The 20,024-nt window shown below is 44.4% G+C and overlaps 1 protein-coding gene across 1 annotated transcript; it reads left to right on the top strand.

Annotated features, from left to right (window-relative positions):
- Positions 1–1,014: 1,014 nt before the first annotated feature.
- QDPR (quinoid dihydropteridine reductase) lies at positions 1,015–18,533 on the top strand. The gene is made up of 7 exons (XM_059067501.2): positions 1,015–1,206; positions 3,452–3,544; positions 7,460–7,556; positions 9,748–9,888; positions 13,884–13,992; positions 15,029–15,112; positions 17,856–18,533. Exons 1-7 carry the CDS (start codon positions 1,108–1,110, stop codon positions 17,959–17,961), a joined length of 729 nt encoding a protein of 242 aa, XP_058923484.1. The 5' UTR covers positions 1,015–1,107; the 3' UTR covers positions 17,962–18,533.
- Positions 18,534–20,024: the final 1,491 nt, after the last annotated feature.

Genomic DNA, 20,024 nt, shown 5'->3' on the forward strand with positions numbered 1-20,024 from the left:
GCTGAATGTCAACTTCACGTTATGTGAGACTGGTAACAGTCATTGTCAGTAGCTTTGGGGGCAAAGTGGGGCAGAAGTGGCGGTGAAATTTCTTATTTGGTCACAGAGCTCTGGAGGGAGTTCAGGAGGTTGCCCTGTTAACCAACAGAACTTCTGGGAATCTCACCTGGAGAGCACAGAGGGGCAGAGAGACATGGTGATGGAAATAGTTTTCTTCCCTCTAATGGGGGTTCACTTCTGTGGTCTCTCCGCAATGAAAATAAAGAGTGTTTCCACAGCTTGTGGGTGTACAAAGACTCTTACCGTACGCTTGCTCACCCCTGATGGTGTGGCAACCCTTTGTGGTAGGCAGGGGATGTGCTATTCCAGACATTTCTCTCCTGAGAAAACTGGATGTCAGGGTTGGGGCTGGAGATCAGGTCTCTGAAATGCAACAGCTGTCTTCATCACAGTAACCTTGACATAGCAAATGTTTTTCTGGTAATGAACAACAAAGTACCTATAAAAGGCTTAGGAGAGCGCTTGGCACATTAGTAAGTGACCAATAACATTCGTTATCCTTATTGTAACATGAAGCATGCTTTGAGAAGGCAGGCCATGTGTAATACCTTTGCATCCTATCTCTGCCCCAAATGATGGACCTATGTCAACTTTTGGTGTTTTAGGGGTTAAGCAGTTATCTTTCGAAAAATTCTGCGGGTGTTCAACAAGCCCATGCTCCTCCAGGCTGAATGGAGGTGTGGTTAGGCAGAACCCTGTGAAAGACTTGGGATCGAATTCCTACTCTTCTGGGCAAGTGGCTGAGACTCCTGTTTCAGTTTCCTAACTTGTCATAGGCTTGTTGTGCAGACTAAAATGAAATGGCACTTGGAGATCACTTCTCGCCGTGCGTGGGTGTTTTATTGGGGCTGGGGCGGGGCGGCGGGCGGGGGGCGAGGGGGCGCGGCCCTGCTCGCCGAGTGTGGCTGCGCGCTAGGCGGCGGTAGCGGGCTCGGCTCCGGGCGCGGCCGATGGGCGGTCCCTCTTGGCGGGGTAGGCGGCCAGGGCGGAGCGCCACGTTCGTGCTCAGGGCTTTCAGAGCAGCGGAAGCCGAGTCGGAGGAGCGGGATGGCGGCGGTAGCAGGCGAGACGCGCCGGGTGCTGGTGTACGGCGGCAGGGGCGCGCTGGGCTCCCGATGCGTGCAGGCGTTCCGCGCCCGCAACTGGGTAATTCGGCGGGCTGCGGGCGGGCACCGTGGTGACTGGGGCCCAGAGGGGCCTGCCGGTGCAGCGCCGGAGCGCGGTCTGGAAGGAAGCTGCGGGCCCCCGAGCACCCCCAGATATGGGTGCTTGCACATGTCTGCACACGTCTACACGTCTGTTCTGTCTCCGAGTGCGTGCGTACCCCGGGTCCTGAGGTGCAGGGCCTTTGCTCTCCAAGGAGAAAGGTTCGGGGGCATGCGGCGGCCGCTCCGTTGGCCTCTTCCAGGCCCGGAAAGTCTGGCATGACTCGAGAGAGAACAGAGACGGAGGAAGAGGTAATGAGAGGGAAGGATCTGGAATCACACTGCTTGCCTGGGGTTACTAGCCCTATGACCATGAACGGATTGCTCAACGTCAGCGAACTTGAGTTTCCTCATCCGTAAAATGGGGATAATAATAGTATTTATCCCGTAGGGGAGTTACGAAGATTAAATGAGATGAATGGCATCGTTGCGCATAAATTGTAAATTGCTTGACTAGTGGTAAAAGCTATTTAAATGTTAGCTATTATTGATATATATACATATATATTATTGATATATACCTCTGTTCCATTTGCTTCCGTTATATGTGATACTTTGAAGCCCCGCAAATGCCTTTTGTTTTGCAAAGATTACTTCTACTACTTTGCATAATCAGTAGCAGCTCCCCAGAAAGCAGCAAGGAAGAGACTAGGTTGTCGCGGAGCTTGTGGCGGGGTCAGGAACCCTGACCCCAGCAGCCACAGGGCTCCGCACGCACGCCCACAGTTTCTTCTTGCTGCAGCTGTTTCTTACTCAGGGACCCCACTCTGGGGAGCTTTCGTGGGTGTTTACTTAGCAGCAGCCTGAGCAAGGGTGCGCTGGGACCAGAGAAAAAGGGTGCCAGGGTTTTCTTCTTACTCACAGTCTGGTATAGGAATATGCTTTGAAGGATTCTAAATACATCACCTTCCCACCATTTACCTGTCTTGGGGTATCTTCCCAGGTCTGCAGCCATGGATGGTGGTGACAGTGGGAACATTTAAGGACTGCCAGCCAAAGGCCAAGCACTGTGCTCCTAGATACTCTTAGTTTCCTTTACTCTTTCCTGTAACTTTAATACAGGGCTCCTGTATCCACCTACATTATAGATAGAAGGGCTGTGCTTCCTCCCGGTGGGGGCACTTTGGCCCTTTGACTTGGTGAATCTGCAGAGCTGATTTACCTGTGACTCTCTTGTCTTTCTCTGCCTTCCTTCCTGGGGGCTCCGGGAGGGCGGGGATAGAACCTTTTCTTTGTCTCAGTATCCCCCATGGCTGTGACACAGAAGTAGTGAGTGTTTTGAAAGGATGCTGTGTTCTTCAAAGCTTGTGGTGGAGGTGCTTATCTCTGGGAGCTTCAGACTCCCGGACCTTGGAGCTTTCTGAGTAAGAACCATGTGTCACCTGTGCCGGCAGCTGTAGAATCTTACATTTCATTTAATTCTCACACCTAACACTGTTCATTGTTGACAACCCCCATTTTACAGGTGAGGAACCTCTGCAGAGTGGGTGAACGAGAAAGCCGCTATAGGGCAGAACCAGGACTCAAAGCCTGATATGCACAGTCTTCCCTTTATGCTCTGGGACAGTGGTCAGAAAACTCCAGTTCTCCGTGGGTTGAATCCTGCCTGGCACCTTTTTTCATAGAGCTCAAGAGCTGGAAATAGTTCCCCATTTTTAAATGGTTGAAAAGAAATCAAAAGAAGAGTAATATTTTGTGACGTGTGAACATTATATGAAATTCATAATTCAGTGTCTGAAGTTTAATTGGCACACAAGCCACGCTCATTCATTGATTCATTTACTGTTGTCTATGGCTGCTCTCCAGCTATAATAGCAGAGTTGAGTAGTTGCAACAGAGGTTGTATGGCCAGCAAAGCCTAAAATATTTACTCTCTGGCTCTTTACAGAAAAGATTTGCAGACCCCTGGTCTAGGGGGTCTCTGCATGATCAGGGTTTGGCTTTCAGAGGTGAGAGTGGAAGAGGAAGAGGTGTTTGGGGGCAGAATGGGCTAGCCTGGGGCTCAGTAAGGGGTACACTGGCTGAAGCCAGATGCCCTGCAAAGAGTGCAAGAGGTCGGTTGCTAGATCCTTTCTCTAGGGGGTTTTCATGTAAGCCTCTTATGTGCCTCCACTCCCTGAGTTCCCGGGTGTGGATCTTTAACAACTGACTGTCTCTTGACTGAAGTTGTTTTCTCCTTGATCCAGTGGGTCGCCAGCATCGACGTGGTGGAGAATGAAGAGGCCAGTGCCAGCGTCCTGGTTAAAATGACAGACTCATTTACGGAGCAGGCTGACCAGGTAAGTCTAGAGAAGGCCCTACCGTGCATGTGGTACAGGAACGCTGAGGATAGGGTTCCACCAGCTGTGTGCTCTTCCTTTTTTTCAGGTATTAGTTCTCTAATTATGAAAGCCACTTGTGCTCATGGAGGGAAATTTGGAAAAAATGAAAAAAAACCACAAAGATAAATTGCCCATAATTCATGTCTAGTTAGCTCACTAGTTAGTTCACATTTTGGCCCATTTTCTTGTCTTACAAACTATGCATACTATATGTTACTAGTTTTACAAGTTGAGATGAATTCGTATTTTATCTGTTATGGTCAGCTTTTTTTAAAAACTTAACCTTTAACCTAGATACTTATTCAGATCACTTAATAAAACCTGTGTTGACATGTAATTTTTCTTTGGGGTGGATTGGTCACAATTTGTTTAGTTTGCACTTAATTATACATTTAAGTTTTTTGTAAGGTTTTCTTTTTTTACCATTATCAAGAATACTGTGGTGAACTTCTTCATCTCTATCTCTGATTATTTATTTAGCATACATTCTAAAAAGTGGGCTCCCCCCATTCAAAGCAAGAATACTAACAAAGCAGGTTGTTTCTAATTATAAAATTATAGGCTTAACTGTAAAATAAGTCAAACAAAACTATACAAATATATAAGTAAATTGTGAAATACCCCTCTTTCTCTCTGTGATAGTGTCACCTCCCCCTGCCCAGAAGGAAGCACTGTTAACAATTTGATGGATATCTTGGTATAAATATCTGAGATGCCCTTAAGTGATTCTGCCTTTCTGAAAGAGCTGTTCCCACCAGCTGCATGAGGATGTGCTTTATATGGTTCTCATGCCAACCCCCAGCTATTTCTTATAACAAATTTTTAAAAATTTAAAAGTAGTGCATGTATGATGTAGAAAATACAGTAAAGCAAAAAGGAGAAGGAAATCATTTCTGTTCTCATGATGCAGTTAATATTTTGTTATATTTTTCTTCCAGTTGATTTCTCCAAACATACATGTATAAATCTAAAAATTTTTTAAAAACCCTGGGACTTCCCTGGCAGTCCAGTGGTTAAGACTCTGCGCTTCAGGGCTTCCCTGGTGGCGCAGTGGTTGAGAATCCGCCTGCCGATGCAGGGGTCACGGGTTCGTGCCCTGGTCCAGGAAGATCCCACATGCCGTGGAGCAACTAAGCCCGTGAGCCATGGCCGCTAGGCCTGCGCGTCCGGAGCCTGTGCTCCGCAAGGGAGAGGCCACAGCAGTGAGAGGCCCGCATACCACACACACAAAAAAAAAAAAAAAGACTCTGCGCTTCCACTGCAGGGGGCATGGGTTCGATCCCTGGTTGGGGAACTAAGAACCTGCATGCTGTACAGTGTGGCAAAAAAAACCCCAAAAACCCAAATAAATTATGACTATACTGTAACTGCTCTTTTGCTCTTCCTAAAGCATCAGTTTGACATAGTTTAGAATATAAGAACCCAGCTGACTTATTCCAAAACGTAGATTTTTGTTGTCCTTACTTTTTATAATATGCTTCCAATGTTTCCTATACTTAATGATATTATTGTCTTTAATGGACCTAATAGTAAAACTTGACGTGGCTTCATTGTGTGTTAGACACCATACTAAGTACCGTATTTGCATTTGCATTAACTCAATCTCTGTAAAACAGTTTCTCATTTTCTCTTCCTTTTAGATATGAGTAGTATGAGGCATAGAAGTCCCTGGTGTTTGCTGAAGGTCAAAGCTAGTAGGCGGCAGAGCTAGGATTTGAACCTGGGCAGTGGGGGTTTGATGTCTGTGCTCTTAACTGTACCTTAAGTTGATTCTCAGCAAAATAGCTTCTTGTGAATAAAGTAATGAAAACTAAAACCAAATGCTAGGGAGGCATCTGGGCTTGGATAATAGCAGCTCCTCCAGACTTGGTTCTCTGTAATCAGCGTCTCTCCTGCTTCTTTAATTGCAGGTTTCTGATGTCTGTATCCCTTTTGAATGTGAAGTTGTCCGCATCTGAGTCTTGACTATACAGTGCATCTTTACGATGAAGATTGGGAAATGCCTTCGTTATTATAAGCTTAGCTTTTAAAATCTTTAACCCCTCCTGTAGGAGACTCTCTCATCCCCCAGTCACTCAATTAAGAATTTCTGGACAAAAACATGACATCCAGTTTTTGTTTCTAAAGCTCCAGAAGAGGAAGTTCAATCCTAATACAAGTAAAATTGGCCCCTTGGATTGGAAATTCACAATGACAGTGATAAGATGAAGAAGTGAGAGAAGTACTAAATCTTTAGAAAACTATTGGGCAGAAAGCAGAATTTAAGGGGAAAGAGTTTTAAAATGCCTCGTTTTAATTTTATTATAAAAATAAAAGACAGAGGTGGTAAAAAAACAAATCAAGCAGGTGCATTGTTGGTACGGGCTCCATGCTTCCCTAAAAAAGTAGAGAGCACAGGTTGTGTGCCTGTACTGAGGTCAGGGGAAATGATCCAATTTCTTGCAGCTGGGATCTGGGCTCTTGGCAACAGGGTGTGGCTTAGAAATCAAGGGAGGGGCAGCCGGGGAGCCACGGTAACAGGGGAAAAGGTCAACAAAAGCTAAATCAGGATTAGGTGAGATACTTGCCAAGGGATATTCAGGAATCTTCTTAAAATGAAAGCTTTATGTATAGAATGTACAGAGAGGAAAGATTGGTTTCCATTGCCAAAGCAGTCTCTTTTTTTTTTTTCTTGTGATACGCGGGCCTCTCGCTGTTGTAGCCTCTCCCGTTGCGGAGCACAGGCTCTGGACGCACAGGCTCAGCGGCCATGGCTCACGGGCCCAACTGCTCCGTGGCATGTAGGATCCTCCCGGACCTGGGCACGAACCCAAGTCCCCTGCATCGGCAGGCGGACTGGACTCTCAACCACTGCGCCACCAGGGAAGCCCAAGCAGTCTCTTTGGAAGAGTAATTTTTTTGGCTGGGCCTCATGGTTTGCAGGATCTTAGTTCCAGGGATTGAACCCGTTCCCCGTGTAGTGAAAGTAAGGAGTCCTAACCACTAGACCGCCAGGGAAGTCCCTTGAAAAAGTAATTTGAGCCTCAGAAATTGTTAGGGAAAGCAGTCAGAGACTGAAATGTTACTGCTGGGAGAATTAACACCATTTATACTTAACACCATTGTGTGAAGTCTTAAGAAGATTGATCTTAACAAAGCTACTGAGAGGCTGTGGTCCTTTCAGCCATTCCAGAAAAATATGGTATAGTGGTGAGCGTAGCTGCCTTCCAGAAAAATATGGAAACGGGTCATGGGTAATGACCAGGATTGTCTGTCTTGTCAGACTTTTGTTTTAATAAATTGTAACAAAAGGACATGTATATGTTTTCAACACTTTAAACATTTTAATCAGAAATAGAGAATTAAAATGAACCCCCTTGTACTCATTATTTACCAACATTTTGCCGTTGTCTATTTTTTATTGCTTTTTAAAAAAAATAATTTCTCTTTGGCTTTTTTTTTTCTTGGAGTTACAGTTAATGGGATGCTTGTATTCCAAGGAGAGTGGAATTATTTCAGATTATGATTCTGTGATTTGCAAAGAAAGTCGGCAAAGAAGTATACTAGAAGGCTAGCTGTAGGCAGTGAAGCCCTACTTGATTTTTTTAAAACTTTTCCTACTTTATTGTTTTATTCCAGGAATGCATATGTCTTCACCCTTTAGATGTTCAGAAGAAGACTAGGTTGCTTTATAAAAACCACACTGAAATGTAGTCGAGCTTCACTGTCCAAATGTCCATTATAAATTGGTCCTGCATCTTATTTTCAAAGTATTAATTGCCAGGTACTGTGAACTGACTTAAAAAGAAGTGAAAAATAAATGGAGGTGACTGTAAAGATGTCAGCCTGTTGAGGTTTACCTGACTGTGCATCTTCCCGACCCTTTCATTTCAGGTGACCGCTGAGGTTGGAAAGCTCTTGGGTTCAGAGAAGGTGGATGCGATCCTTTGTGTGGCTGGAGGATGGGCTGGGGGCAATGCCAAGTCCAAGTGTGAGTCCTTTTCTGAGTTAGTCATTTTGCTCTTCTCTTTGTCCAGGTGTGTGGGGATGGGTCTATACTATGTGTCAGGTCAGATGTTTTCCTGTATGTCTCCCAGAAGCTTTACTATAGCTGTGAGGTAGGGATCAACACCCCGTTTTACAGATAAAGAAAAAACTTCCATAGAAGGGGGTTAGGGCAGAGGGACCTTGAGACTGACATTTAAAAAAGAGACAAAATGAAATCAGCATTGTTTCTACCCCAGTCTTTCAGGGCTTATTATTGGGAGTTGGGGGATGTGAATGGAATGGAGAGATCATTCTGAAGACCAAAAGGACTCAAAACTGAGCTTTTGTTAAAGCTGAGTATATTTTCCATTTTTTATTAGAAACATTTTCAGATATACAGAAAAGTTGAAAGAACAGTTCAACACACACCCTTATGTCCTCCATCTAGATTCAATACTTGTTAACATTCGCTATACTTGCATTCTCTTGCTTTCTTACATGTGTGTCCTCTGTGTGTGTATTTTTTTGTTGTTGTTGTTGATCATTTGAAAGTAATTTGACACTTCACTATATTTTAACATGTGTCTCCAAAGATGAAGCTGTTCTCCCATGTTATCGTAATACCATTCTCATACCTAAGAAAATTAACAGTGATTCTATAAGATTTATAGTATCAGCTCATGTTCTGATTACCTCAGTTTATTCCATATCTTTCATAGTTGTTTTCTCTAAATTTGTTCCAGTCAGGGCTTATGTACTACATTTTACTGTTGTTTTTAGTCTCTTAATCTAGAATGTTTTTTTTCTTTTCCTGTGACAGACTTAGCAGGTCCAGGGCAGTTTTCATATAGACTGTCACCCACACTGAATTTGTCAAACTGTTTCTTTAAGGTATCATTTACCTTGTTCCTCTGTCCCTTGTATTTCCTATGAACTGGAAGGTAGGTCTAGAGGCTTGCTTAGATTCAGGTTAAATATTTTGAGGTGAGAATGCTTCCTGGGTGATGTGGACTTCACATTGCATCACATAGGGAGCTTACCATGTCACATGGCCTTCTCCATCCGGAGTGATGCCAAATTTCATGCTTGGTTAAGGTGGCAAGCTGCTAGATTTCCATCATAAAGGTTCATTTTTCTGTTTGCAATTATAAGTGACCTATGGGATGGTACTTTGGCATCGTGTATGAATATCCTGTTCCCAAACACCTTGAGAACCCCAAATTCCCAAAACCTAATGGCTATAAGCATCCAGTGGTAATCTCTACTTGAGTCAGTCATCCCATTGGGGATTGGAAAATGGTAGTTTTCTAATTCTATCATTCCTTCTACATTTATCAGCCAAAGCCATTTAAAAAGGAGTTGATTTTCTGTGAACCACACTTAAATGTGAAATTGGTATTTTGTGTGGTGATCAGGTTGGCAAAACACCCTGATGGCCTTTTGTGTACTTTGGTAACAAGAAGTGATATATGTGGGTCCATCCATTTTTTTTTTTTTGTAGTTCTTTTTAGCAGGGAAATGCAGTACCTTGGTTGTCACCTACTGAAGACCCCCTCCTCCTGTATCAGGAGGTCTCTCTTTCTGGGTCATGGGTTCAGCTTCACTGGGTTCTGTGTGTCTTGTGAGGGAGGAAGGGGACAACTGTTCAGCTGGTGATGTGACACTCCTTACCACTTATTCCTCTTCATGTCTTTGGAAGGCCAGAGGGTTAAAACAACTGCAAAATGGTTGTTATTTCAGCTTTCTTTTAAAGAGTCTTTAAAGCTGGCATTAAACTTTTAGCCATAAAAAAATGTAGCTCCATAAAAGCCCTCCTTATGTCCAGATGGTAATAGTCCCTGAGATTTTTATCACAGATAAAACCTGACTTAGATATATAGGTTTTAATTATAGATCTAATCCCTTTATAAAGTAGGACAATGTTTGAATTAAAGCCAGTCCTGCATATTTGTCAACAGTCCTCATTTATTGGCTGACATTTACCAGTTTACAGGTGAGGAAGTTGAGACTCAGGTGATCATGTGGCCTGGATTCGACCCCGTGTCTCTGACCGCAAGCCCTGGGCTGTTTGTATTAGATCTCCTTGTAGACACATAGTGGCCGTGAGGGCTTCCTGGAGTGTCGGGTGCCATGAGTCAAGCTCACCTGTCATTTTCTTCCCTGTGAATGCTCACCTCATGTGTTTCTTTGCTCAGCTCTCTTTAAAAACTGTGACCTGATGTGGAAGCAGAGCATGTGGACGTCAACCATCTCCAGCCACCTGGCCACCAAGCACCTCAAAGAAGGAGGCCTCCTGACCCTGGCAGGGGCCAAGGCCGCCCTGGATGGGACTCCGGGTGAGCCTCAATTTCCCTGTCTGTGAAATGGGAATGCTAACGCTTGCTTGGGTTGCTGGACACTTCCATGAGATGAGGACTATTAAAGCCCTTTACCCTCTCAGGTGCTTTACAGTTTGATGGATTTTGCTTCCTTTTAGCCCCAGATTTTTTTAGGGGAAAAACTCCTGATCTTTTCATTTAAATGGTCCTCATGTTCTCAGTGGTGAAGGACCATTGTAATCTGGCAGCCCCTCATCTTGTTTATTTATCTGTGATGCACCCAGGGAATGAATGATGTTGCAGTAGCTATCAGCTAGGTAATAGTCACATTGTGTTCACGTGTCCCAAGGATAGTGTGAGCTGTAGAGCGAGAGACGCTGAGGTAGATTCTTCACCCTAGAACAAATCATTTGTTCTCTTTGACGATATTTCTGCTGTAGTTTCCTTAATTGTAATATAGTGACAATAATATCTACCTTGAAGAATAGTTATAAGATGTTAGATGTATTAATATGTACAAAGTGCCCGGCACATGGTAAGTCTTATTATGTATTCTCATTTAATCCTGGGGTAGAGGTCATTATTATCTTTTTCATTTTACAGATAAGGAAACTAAAACTTAGAGAGGGTAAGTAATTTGTCTGGGTTATGCAAAAAATAAGCTTCAAACGTACATTGAGTTGAAACCCTGATCATTTTAAAATTCTGTGCTTTTTTGTTACATCATGCAGATCCAAGTTCCCTTTGCATTTTGTACTCCCTGTGTTAGCTTGCTAGGGTTGCCATAACAAAGTACCACAGACTGGGTGGCATAAGTATTTTCCCACAGTTCTGGAGGCTAGAAGTTCAAGATCAAGGTGTCAGCAGGGTTGCTTTCTTCTGAGGCCTCTCTCCTTGGCTTGTGGATGGCTGTCTTCTCCCTATGTCTTTGTATTGTCCTCCCTCTGTGTTTGTCTGTGTTCAAATTGCCTCTTCTTAGAAGTATACCAGTCATCTTGGATTAGGACCCACCCTAATGACCTCATTTTAACTTAATTAACTCCCATCTCCAAATACAGTCACATTCTGAGGTATGGGGGTTAGGACTTCAATATCTGAATTTGGCTGGGGGCCACAATTCAACCCATCACTCTCCCTTTGGGATCGGGCTAAAAGAATTTAAGCAGGGGGTCAGGGAGTTAGCACAGGGAGGCAGAAACTGTCTTATCTTGACTACCTACATTGAACTCTTTTTAAAAAAAAGGGGGGGAGCTTTTTTGGGATCTCTTTAGTAAATGGTGGAAACCTTGAGCACCTTTTTCGATTTTAATGTAACTAACTTAACTGTGAGGCTGTTACAAATTAATAATTTCTTGCCACTCATTTTCTTATCATGTTTCTCAGAGCATGTGATCTTACAAGTTGATGGCTATTGCAATGATTAAAGCTATGCATATGTTAGATGCTAGTTTGGTTAAGATCTGATTTTTATTAAAGGTGACATAGAGCAGAGGTACTGGAAAGTAAATAGAGAAATGAGTAATAGCTTGACATTGAAAAAAAAACCCTAGGACTGAAAGACTAATTTTTCTGAAGGACAAAAGAGTCTTCTACTTGCCTTTGGTTTGTAAATATCATTCTTTGCTTATAGTTTCAGATACTGATTAAGACTATGGGATCTGGAACCACTCGGGTTGGTTTTGTATTGTGGTTGTGCTATTCAGTTGCTGTGCGATATTTGTCAAGTTACTTAACCTCTCTGAACCTCAGTTTTGTCATCTGTAAAATGAAGGTAAATAGTAATACCTCCTTTATATGGTAGTTGTGACTTGTAAACATCTTAATGAATGTAAATGGTTTAGTAAAGGCTTTAGAGTCAGTAGTAAATGTGAACTATTATTATTATTTACTCCAGGCTTACTTTTGCTCAGTTACTCTTGCTTCAGATGTTAATAAATTTGTTCATCTTTCAGCTCGTTAGTTAGATATTGTTAAAATTACTTGAGTCATGAAATCTTTTAACTGATTCGGACCCCAGAAAAATCTGGGGAAATCTGTGATAGCAGTGATGAACAGGCTTAAGTGTCCCTCAAACCCAAGAAGAGTTGTTCAAAAATAGAAAGTTTTTCACTTGGAAAGATACTGAGAAAACCCTCACCCTCCTATTTCCAAGGTTGTATTTGTAGACTGTCCACTGGAGCGTAAACTGTATGGAAGTGATGGTGATCACTTTTGTTTACCATTTAAGGATCTGTTTTATGTTTGGAAATCAGTCCTTAGGGACTACACTGATCATTTTGTAATTGGAAAGACAGTTTTTATCTTCTTAATGAAATGCATTTTTTTCCATATCTTGCCTTACCTGCATTGTGTAGACTTCTGTGCAATTAAACTATTAGGGCTGCTGGCTGCTTGTTTCTTTCTTCATCCGATTCCCTGCTTTCATGCTGTTTGAGTGGAATGAGGAGAGAGTCCTAGGAGTTTGCTGGGGACAGGGGCTGAACGAATGAGATTCATGCACTGGTTTATTTTAATTACTGGTAGATCTTCCTGCCATTGTTGGCCTCCTGCCCCTAATTAAACAGAGAAGCCAGGTTTGGTGAAATATTCTTCTTGTACTTCTAAATAACTTTTTGAAACCTTGACCCTCTTTTGCAATTTGAGGTTACTGTGGAAGCGGTTCAGTGATTGGTTTCTCGGCTGGGCTGTGAGCCCCACCTCCCCCTGGACCTCTGATGCCTCCTCAGTTGTTATTCTTTAAACAGCATGCCTGCTGGGGTTTTTAAGGGCACTGCTGACCTTGGAAGTAGTGGTTTTCTGAAGGTGGAGAGGTGTTGACAGCAATTAACCATTCTTTGTTACTGTGATAGCTCCATTTAGTACACCTATAGCTGGGTGCTGTGGGAAACTTTGGAGAGGAGAGAGACCTCACTTGCCATGTGTCTGGGGGTTCAGACGGAACCCTGTCCTAATAAGCTATTGTATTCAATATATAGACTGGATAAACAGCAAGGTCCTACTGTGAAGCACAGAGAACCATAGTCAACATCTAGTAATAAACCGTAATGGAAGAGAATATTAAAAAAAGAATGTATATAGATGTATAACTGAATTACTTTGCTGTACAGCAGAAATTAACACAACATTGTAAATCAAATGTGCTTCAATAAAAAAAGGCATGCCTTACTTTTGTCAGCAAGCATTTGCTGACTGGTCGGAGGAAAGGAAGGCTAATAGGTAGCTTGTATGCCCATATGTCACAATTGCTCAAATGGTATACTTTATCTTTTTATTTTTTGGCTGTGTTGCGTGGCTTGTGGGATCTTAGTTCCTGGACCAGGGATTGAACTTGTGCCCCATGCAGTGGTAGCGTGGAGTCCTAACCCTGGACCGCTAAGGAATTTCCCCAGATGGTATACTTTAAACAAGGAGTTGGACTCCAGTCTGTAGCACTTTTATTAATTTGATGGGAAACAGTTACAGAAGTCCTATCCTGTCCTGAGCCTAGAATTTAAGTACTTTATCCCCATTTTACAGATGGGATAACTGAGGATTAGAAAGGTTTTGAGAACCCACCTGGATTTCTTTAGTGGTAAGTGGAAGAGCTGGGCTTTGAACCTGCGCAGCCTGCCTCTAAAGCCTGCGCTTCAAATGACTGCTCAGTTTTGCTGACCCATTGGGCACCCAGGGTGGGTGTGTGCAGGCTGCTTACAAGCAGTTGTCGATACAAGGGTTCAGAACTCTTGCTTGGCTTTTAACCTCTCCATTGGCCTCCGTGCGAGTCTGTGTGTGAGCCTGGGCATATTACTCACCGTGTCCGAGCCTCCGTTTCCTTAGCAATAAAAATAGGATTAACCTCATGGCTTCTGTGATAAATGTTAAGTATCAGGCAAATAGGTTATGTCCCTTCCACTTTCTCTCCATGGCCGTCCCTGGTTCTCTTTTCCCATCCTCCTCTGGACCCTGGCGTGGTGTTCTTTGGACATACCAGTGGCGGCCGGTGGTCACTGAAATACTTTCTCCTTATTTCCCAGGGATGATTGGCTACGGCATGGCCAAGGGTGCGGTTCACCAGCTTTGCCAGAGCCTGGCCGGGAAGGACAGCGGCATGCCGTCCGGGTCTGCTGCCATCGCTGTGCTCCCGTAAGTGCTGGGGAGTCTCCCCCACCTCTGCCCGATGGCTGAGAGTTCACATGTGTCCTAGAGTCAACTCTACACCAGGGGCGCGTGTGTGCCATCACCTTGGCTTCTGAAATTCATCAGAGGCCCTGAAGATACCTGTTTACGTTTTGGATTATCCTGGGCTTTCCAGAATGGTTGCTTGGCTGATGGGATGGGTCTCTCTTGCCCTCTGTCTTTCTTGTTTTCTTTCCTTCCCTCTATCTGTCCCTCCCTCCCTCCTTGTTAAAAAATAGTTTACACATTTAATTTTATTATTTGTAGTTCTGTCTTTCAAGCCATTATAAGGTCGGTGTGGAAGAGAGACTGTATTAGGTTTGTGGGATGGGGGAGGGGGAGCTTGGGGAAGAATATGGGAAACTATGGGGAGACGTTTCTGGAGGGATTCCAGGACCAAATGGCTTGTCTCTTAGCTGTGGTCCTATAAAGAGGATGTCTGTCTGCTAGGGGACTGGGCTGTCCTCGTATTCATTTGTGGGCTTCTGTGATTCTGTGACTTGGTCTCATGGCTATTTTGAATGATTTCCAAGGCCTGAAGGTTCTTGGGAAAGTCATACATATCTGAATTCTGTATTCCCTTGCTGAAAATTAGAAGATTTCATGGAAAACAGCCACAAAGTGAAGGATGAGGCTGTCTTTTCCCCATATTTAAAGGAATATTATGAGTACACTTACAAAAACCTGAGAAATGAGTCTGCCACATTTTAGGGAGTGAATGGAGACATAAACAGCAGAACAGTTTACTTTAGTAAAGACAATGTTTTAGAAAAAAAGGCAAAACATGGCCCTTTCATTGTGTTCCTGTCTGCCTGAAGGGTGAGTTCTGAAGCGCTTGGCTGAGTCAGGCTGGGATGTGATCTCTGTAACCGTGGATGGCTTCCTGGCCTCTCTCTGACTATCTTCGTGTGATCTCTCCACGTACTTTCCTGGCCATGGAGGACGGGGCAGCTGTTGTTCTGAGGGGAGGCACATGTGACACACTTATCTCTGTGCTCCGCAGGGTTACCCTGGACACACCGATGAACAGGAAATCAATGCCTGAGGCCGACTTCAGCTGCTGGACGCCCTTGGAATTCCTAGTCGAGTGAGTATCACAATCATTTCAGTGATTCAGCAGCTTCCATTCTCTGCCTCTTGAGGGAGAAAGGACAGGCCTGTGTTATCTTGGCTTATCAGCTTGGGTGGTTCGAGAGGGCCTGACCTCCGAGGGCACCTTGCACATCATTGTCAGTATCATGTCAGTATCACGGGGTGGAGGGGTTGATGGTGCCGACCTGAATCCTGGCTCCTCCACCCACCAGCTGGCCAATCTGAGCACGTTGTTTAACTGCTCTAGGCCTCAGTTTCTCCGTCTGTATAATGGGGGTCGGTGATAATTGTTAGGAGGGTAAGACATGGAAGTGTGTGCCAAGTTCTCAGCACTGTGTGTGACCCATGGCAGGGCTGGGTAAGCCTGGAGCCTGTAAACTGTGTTCTGTCTGTTAAAGAGGAACAGCTGCATGGAATCCGCCGCTGGTCTAGGTGGAATATCTGGGCACACATGCCTGAATTAGTGCCAAGCCACAGACCCACAGGAAGCATCCTTTGTCCTCGAAATCATATTCAGCCCTTTGTGAGTATGGGTGGCACTGGAAGGTCACAGAGAGAGTGAGCTCTTTTGTGTTTGCCTAGATCTCAGTTTCCCGCACTCCTCTATTTAAGGGGGTGTTAAGCACGTGTTCACTGAGCACCCACTCGGGCCAGGGGCTCTGCTGGGCCTGGGGACAATGAGGAATAAGATGCAGGCCCTGCCTTCATGGAGTGGGGACGGACTCGTCCAGCAGAGCCAGTTTCTGAGCCGCTTTGATGGCTATTTGCACAGGATGTTTCTAAAGCTTGGGCTGAGAAGAAGCTTGCTTCTGGCCTGAGGTTACATCTTATTTAACTTGAATTAGGAGATATTTGGGACTTCTATGATTGGAACAAGCACTTATATAGGACTTACATGTCAGGCACTGTTTAAGCACTTCATAACTATGATCTTAGGAAATGCTCATAGCAGGTCTGTGAGGGAGGTCGTCTTTATTTAAGGTTTGGGGGCTCGGAGGCATGGGGAGTGTGGGCTTAAGGAACTTGCCCAAGGTCGCACAGCAGAGCCAGGATCTGACCCGGGCAGTGTGGCTGCAGAGCCCTCGGTCTTAACCACTGTACTCCTGTCTTTGCCGGGTATCATGCTTAATCCTGGATTTGCAAAAGAAAAAAAAAAAAATTGAAGTTGTGGAAGGAACAACTCTTGAATGGTGTTTGCATTTGAGTTTCTTTTTAAAGGCCACTACTGCCAGCAATTCTTGACAGAGACATTGACCCAGGACCCTAGATGGAACATCTGGGGCCACGTGTGTAAATCAGTGCTGGGCCACAACTGACAGAGGGTGGGCTGGGACAGCCATGCCTTGCCCGAGAAATCATGCTCACCTATTTGTGGTATTTGAAAACTCACGTGATAGGTTGACATAAAGTTGGCTTTGCAGTGTCTGTGAGCATGTTACCTTCTTGGCTGTCCATGGTTAGAATGGCATTCTCTCCCATCCACTCCAGACGGTTGATGAGGAGGAGGGAGAAGTAAGACCGTTTATTAACCTGCCTAAGTAACACATACTCCTCTGCACATCCAGCTGTGACTGGTCTCCTTCAGAGCTGTCCCCTGGGCTTCCGTGGTGGCACAGTGGTTGAGAGTCCTCCTGCCGATGCAGGGGACGCGGGTTCGTGCCACGGTCCGGGAAGATCCCACATGCCGCGGAGCGGCTGGGCCCGTGAGCCATGGCCGCTGAGCCTGCGCATCCGGAGCCTGTGCTCCGCAACGGGAGAGGCCACAACACCGAGAGGCCTGCATACCACAAAAAAAAACCCCCAAAAACAAACAAACAAAAAAACAGAGCTGTCCCCTGAGCCCTGCCCCCAGAGACGGCTCAGGACACATGACAGTACTTTAGGGAGTTGGAGCAGCACTTGGGTTTTTGAGCCTGTGTGACTTCCTTTCACTTGTTCAACCCCCAGAGTGGGAGCTCGAATGACTGGACAGCTAAACATCAGCTGTGGTCCAACAGGTTACTTATCAGCATTAAAGACCCTGGGAGCTCCTGAGAGTTCTCTGGCGAAGGAAGGGCCAAGGCCCCATCTGGGGTTTGTTGGAGAGGATGGTATACTCAGCACCGAGAGTAAATATTTCAAAAATGATCAGCTACTTGTTAAACTTTGTGAATTCCTTGTGCCCTTTTTCATTCCTCTCTTCTTAGGCAAGGTCTCTCGTCTTCCTCAGGCACGGTTGGTTGCCCCTCCCCACACAGAGTTGGTTATTAAATGCCCCATTCCAACACCGAACGCGTTTTATTGTAATAGTCTGTTCTTTCATCTTTTTCCATTGCTTGGCACAGCTGTGGGCGTGCCATAAATATTTGTTAAAAAAAATAATAAATTTTTTTTCTTTCTTCTTAAATTCTGGAAAGTGATATAACAAAGTGTAAAGTATTGTGCCCATATCTGTCTCTTAGAATGAACTAATTAAAATCTTTTAAAATTACATAAAATCGTACCACCGTGTTATAAAGGATTCCAACAATGCAGAAAAATAGCAAAATGAAAACCTTGCCAAATCTAGCCACTCAGGAATTAGAAGGAGTAAAGTTCTGAAATCATCGGGGACCTAGGTTTGTGTCCATGAGACCTTAGAGGCTTTTTTACAGCTGCTGCTGTGCCCTCACCCCCCACCCACCCAACCAGTAATGTGACTCTAAGCATGTGTCCAGAGTTTTCCTTTTAAAATGTAAACCTTCTCTTCTTTGTTCTAGAACCTTCCATGACTGGATCACAGAGAAAAACCGACCAAGCTCAGGAAGCCTAATCCAGGTGGTAACCACAAAGGGAAGGACGGAGCTTACCCCAGCATATTTTTAAGCTACGTTTCATTGCCTGTGAGGTGCCTGTCAGAAAAGTCACTAATCTATTAGCGTGGCCACATCCGGCCTTGCATTTTCTGTAATCCTGTTGATGGTATGAGACAGTGAGTCCTATCTTTCTCTCATCTAATGTGCATTTGTTCTCCTAGGACAGTGTAACAGGTTTATGTGAAATAAAAACACATGGAGCCCACAGATAGATAGCACTGTCAATCTGTGTTAACCACGGAATTTAGGAGGTCTCAGGACGGCCCCCTCCGCGTCAGTGTCATGTTGAATTGATTTTGAGGCTCTGTTTCTGTGTCCCTGCCAGTGGCTGTGTTGACCTGACTAGTTCAGAGATTTGTTGGGTCAGGGACATTTGGACCCTGAGTTATTTTTGAATGTTGTTTATGTCACAGCCGTAGTTTTTGTAGCCTCCAATTAAACTGCCATAAAACTCCTTCTGTAGTGTAAGCAAAATCCTGTGGACTCTGTTAAGGTACATTTTTCCTGTGCATTTGCCAAGTGCGCGAGAGAACTACTTGTGATTGTTTGGAGTTTATCTTCTTAATAAATGGACTTCATTTACTGTGTTGTCTTCTTTAATCAAAACGCATCTTATAAGCAGTCATAGATGAAGATACTAGAATCACAGGCTGCTAGTGGTCTTTAGCCTGATGTTCTCGAAAAGGGGGGTGGGTTCAAATCCTGAAGTAAGTGTTCTCAGCACAGTGACAGAGGCACGTTTCCTTCTTGGGCGTATCAGAATCTGAAGCTGGGGGGATGGCCCTGTGCATTTAGAGGCAGTGCCCCACGTGAATGATACCGGCCATTCTGATTGAGAATTAGTGGTCTAGTATACCCCATCATTTTACAGATGAGGAAACTGAGACCCAGAGCAATGACTTTCCATCCTTATGGCCAGTAAGTGGCAGAACTAAGCCCAGAACCCAGTCACCAGATGGCTGCTATTCATAAAGGCTTTTACCATGTGTTTTCATTTTCAATTCTTAAAAAAAAAGTTTTTTTATTGAGGTAAAATTCACATAACATAAAATTAACCATTTTAAAGTGAAAAAATTTGGTGGCGTTTAGTCTATTCACAATGTTCTGTAAACATGTTCATCACCCCAAAATCCAGCCCCATACCCACTAAGCAGTCACTCCTCATGCCCCCTGCCTCCAGCCTCTGGCAGCCACCAATCTGTTCTCTGTGAATTTACCTGTTCTGGATATTTCATGTAAATACTATCATGCAGTCTGTGGCCTTTTGCGTCTGGCTTCTTTCACTTAGCATGTTTTCAAGGTTCATCTACTTTGGAGCAGCTATTAGCACTGCATTCCTTTTTGTGGCTGAATAATATTCCATTGTTTGTATATACTACACTCCATCCATTCATCTGTTGATAGACATTTGGGTTGTTTCTGCCTTTTGGCTGCCGTGAATAGTACTGCCATGCATATTCCTCCTGTACAGATATTTGAGTACCTCTTTTCAGTTCTTTTGGATATATACCCAGGTGTGGGGTTGCTCAGTCATCTGGTAGTTCTGTGTGTAACTATTTGAGGAGTCTTTTTTGATTCTTGACACTGCATTTCAAGGAGATATTATCCAACTTTTATAGGAAAGGAGATGTGAGCTCAGAAAGATAGGACTCATTTCTTCAAAGTCACCCAATGCTGTGGTCTGAATGTTTTGTGTCCCCTCCAAAATTCGTACATTCATATCTTGAAATCCTAATGCCCAGTGTGATGGTGTTTGGAGGTGGGGCCATTGGGAGGTGAGCCCTTATGTATAGGATTTAGTGCCCTTTTAAAAGCAGGTCCAGCAAGATCCCTAGCCCTGTAGCCAAGTGAGGATACAAGAAGTCTGTGACCTGGAAGAGGGCTCTCACCCAACCCTGCTGGCACCTTGATCTCAGACTTACAGGCTCCAGAACTGTGAGAAATCAACTTCTTTTTTTTTTTTTTTTCTGTACGCGGGTATCTCACTGCTGTGGCCTCTCCCGTTGCGGAGCGCAGGCTCAGCGGCCATGGCTCACGGGCTGAGCCGCTCCGCGGCATGTGGGATCTTCCCGG

This window comes from Kogia breviceps, chromosome 6 (assembly GCF_026419965.1).
Source record: "Kogia breviceps isolate mKogBre1 chromosome 6, mKogBre1 haplotype 1, whole genome shotgun sequence".
NCBI lineage: Eukaryota > Metazoa > Chordata > Mammalia > Artiodactyla > Physeteridae > Kogia > Kogia breviceps.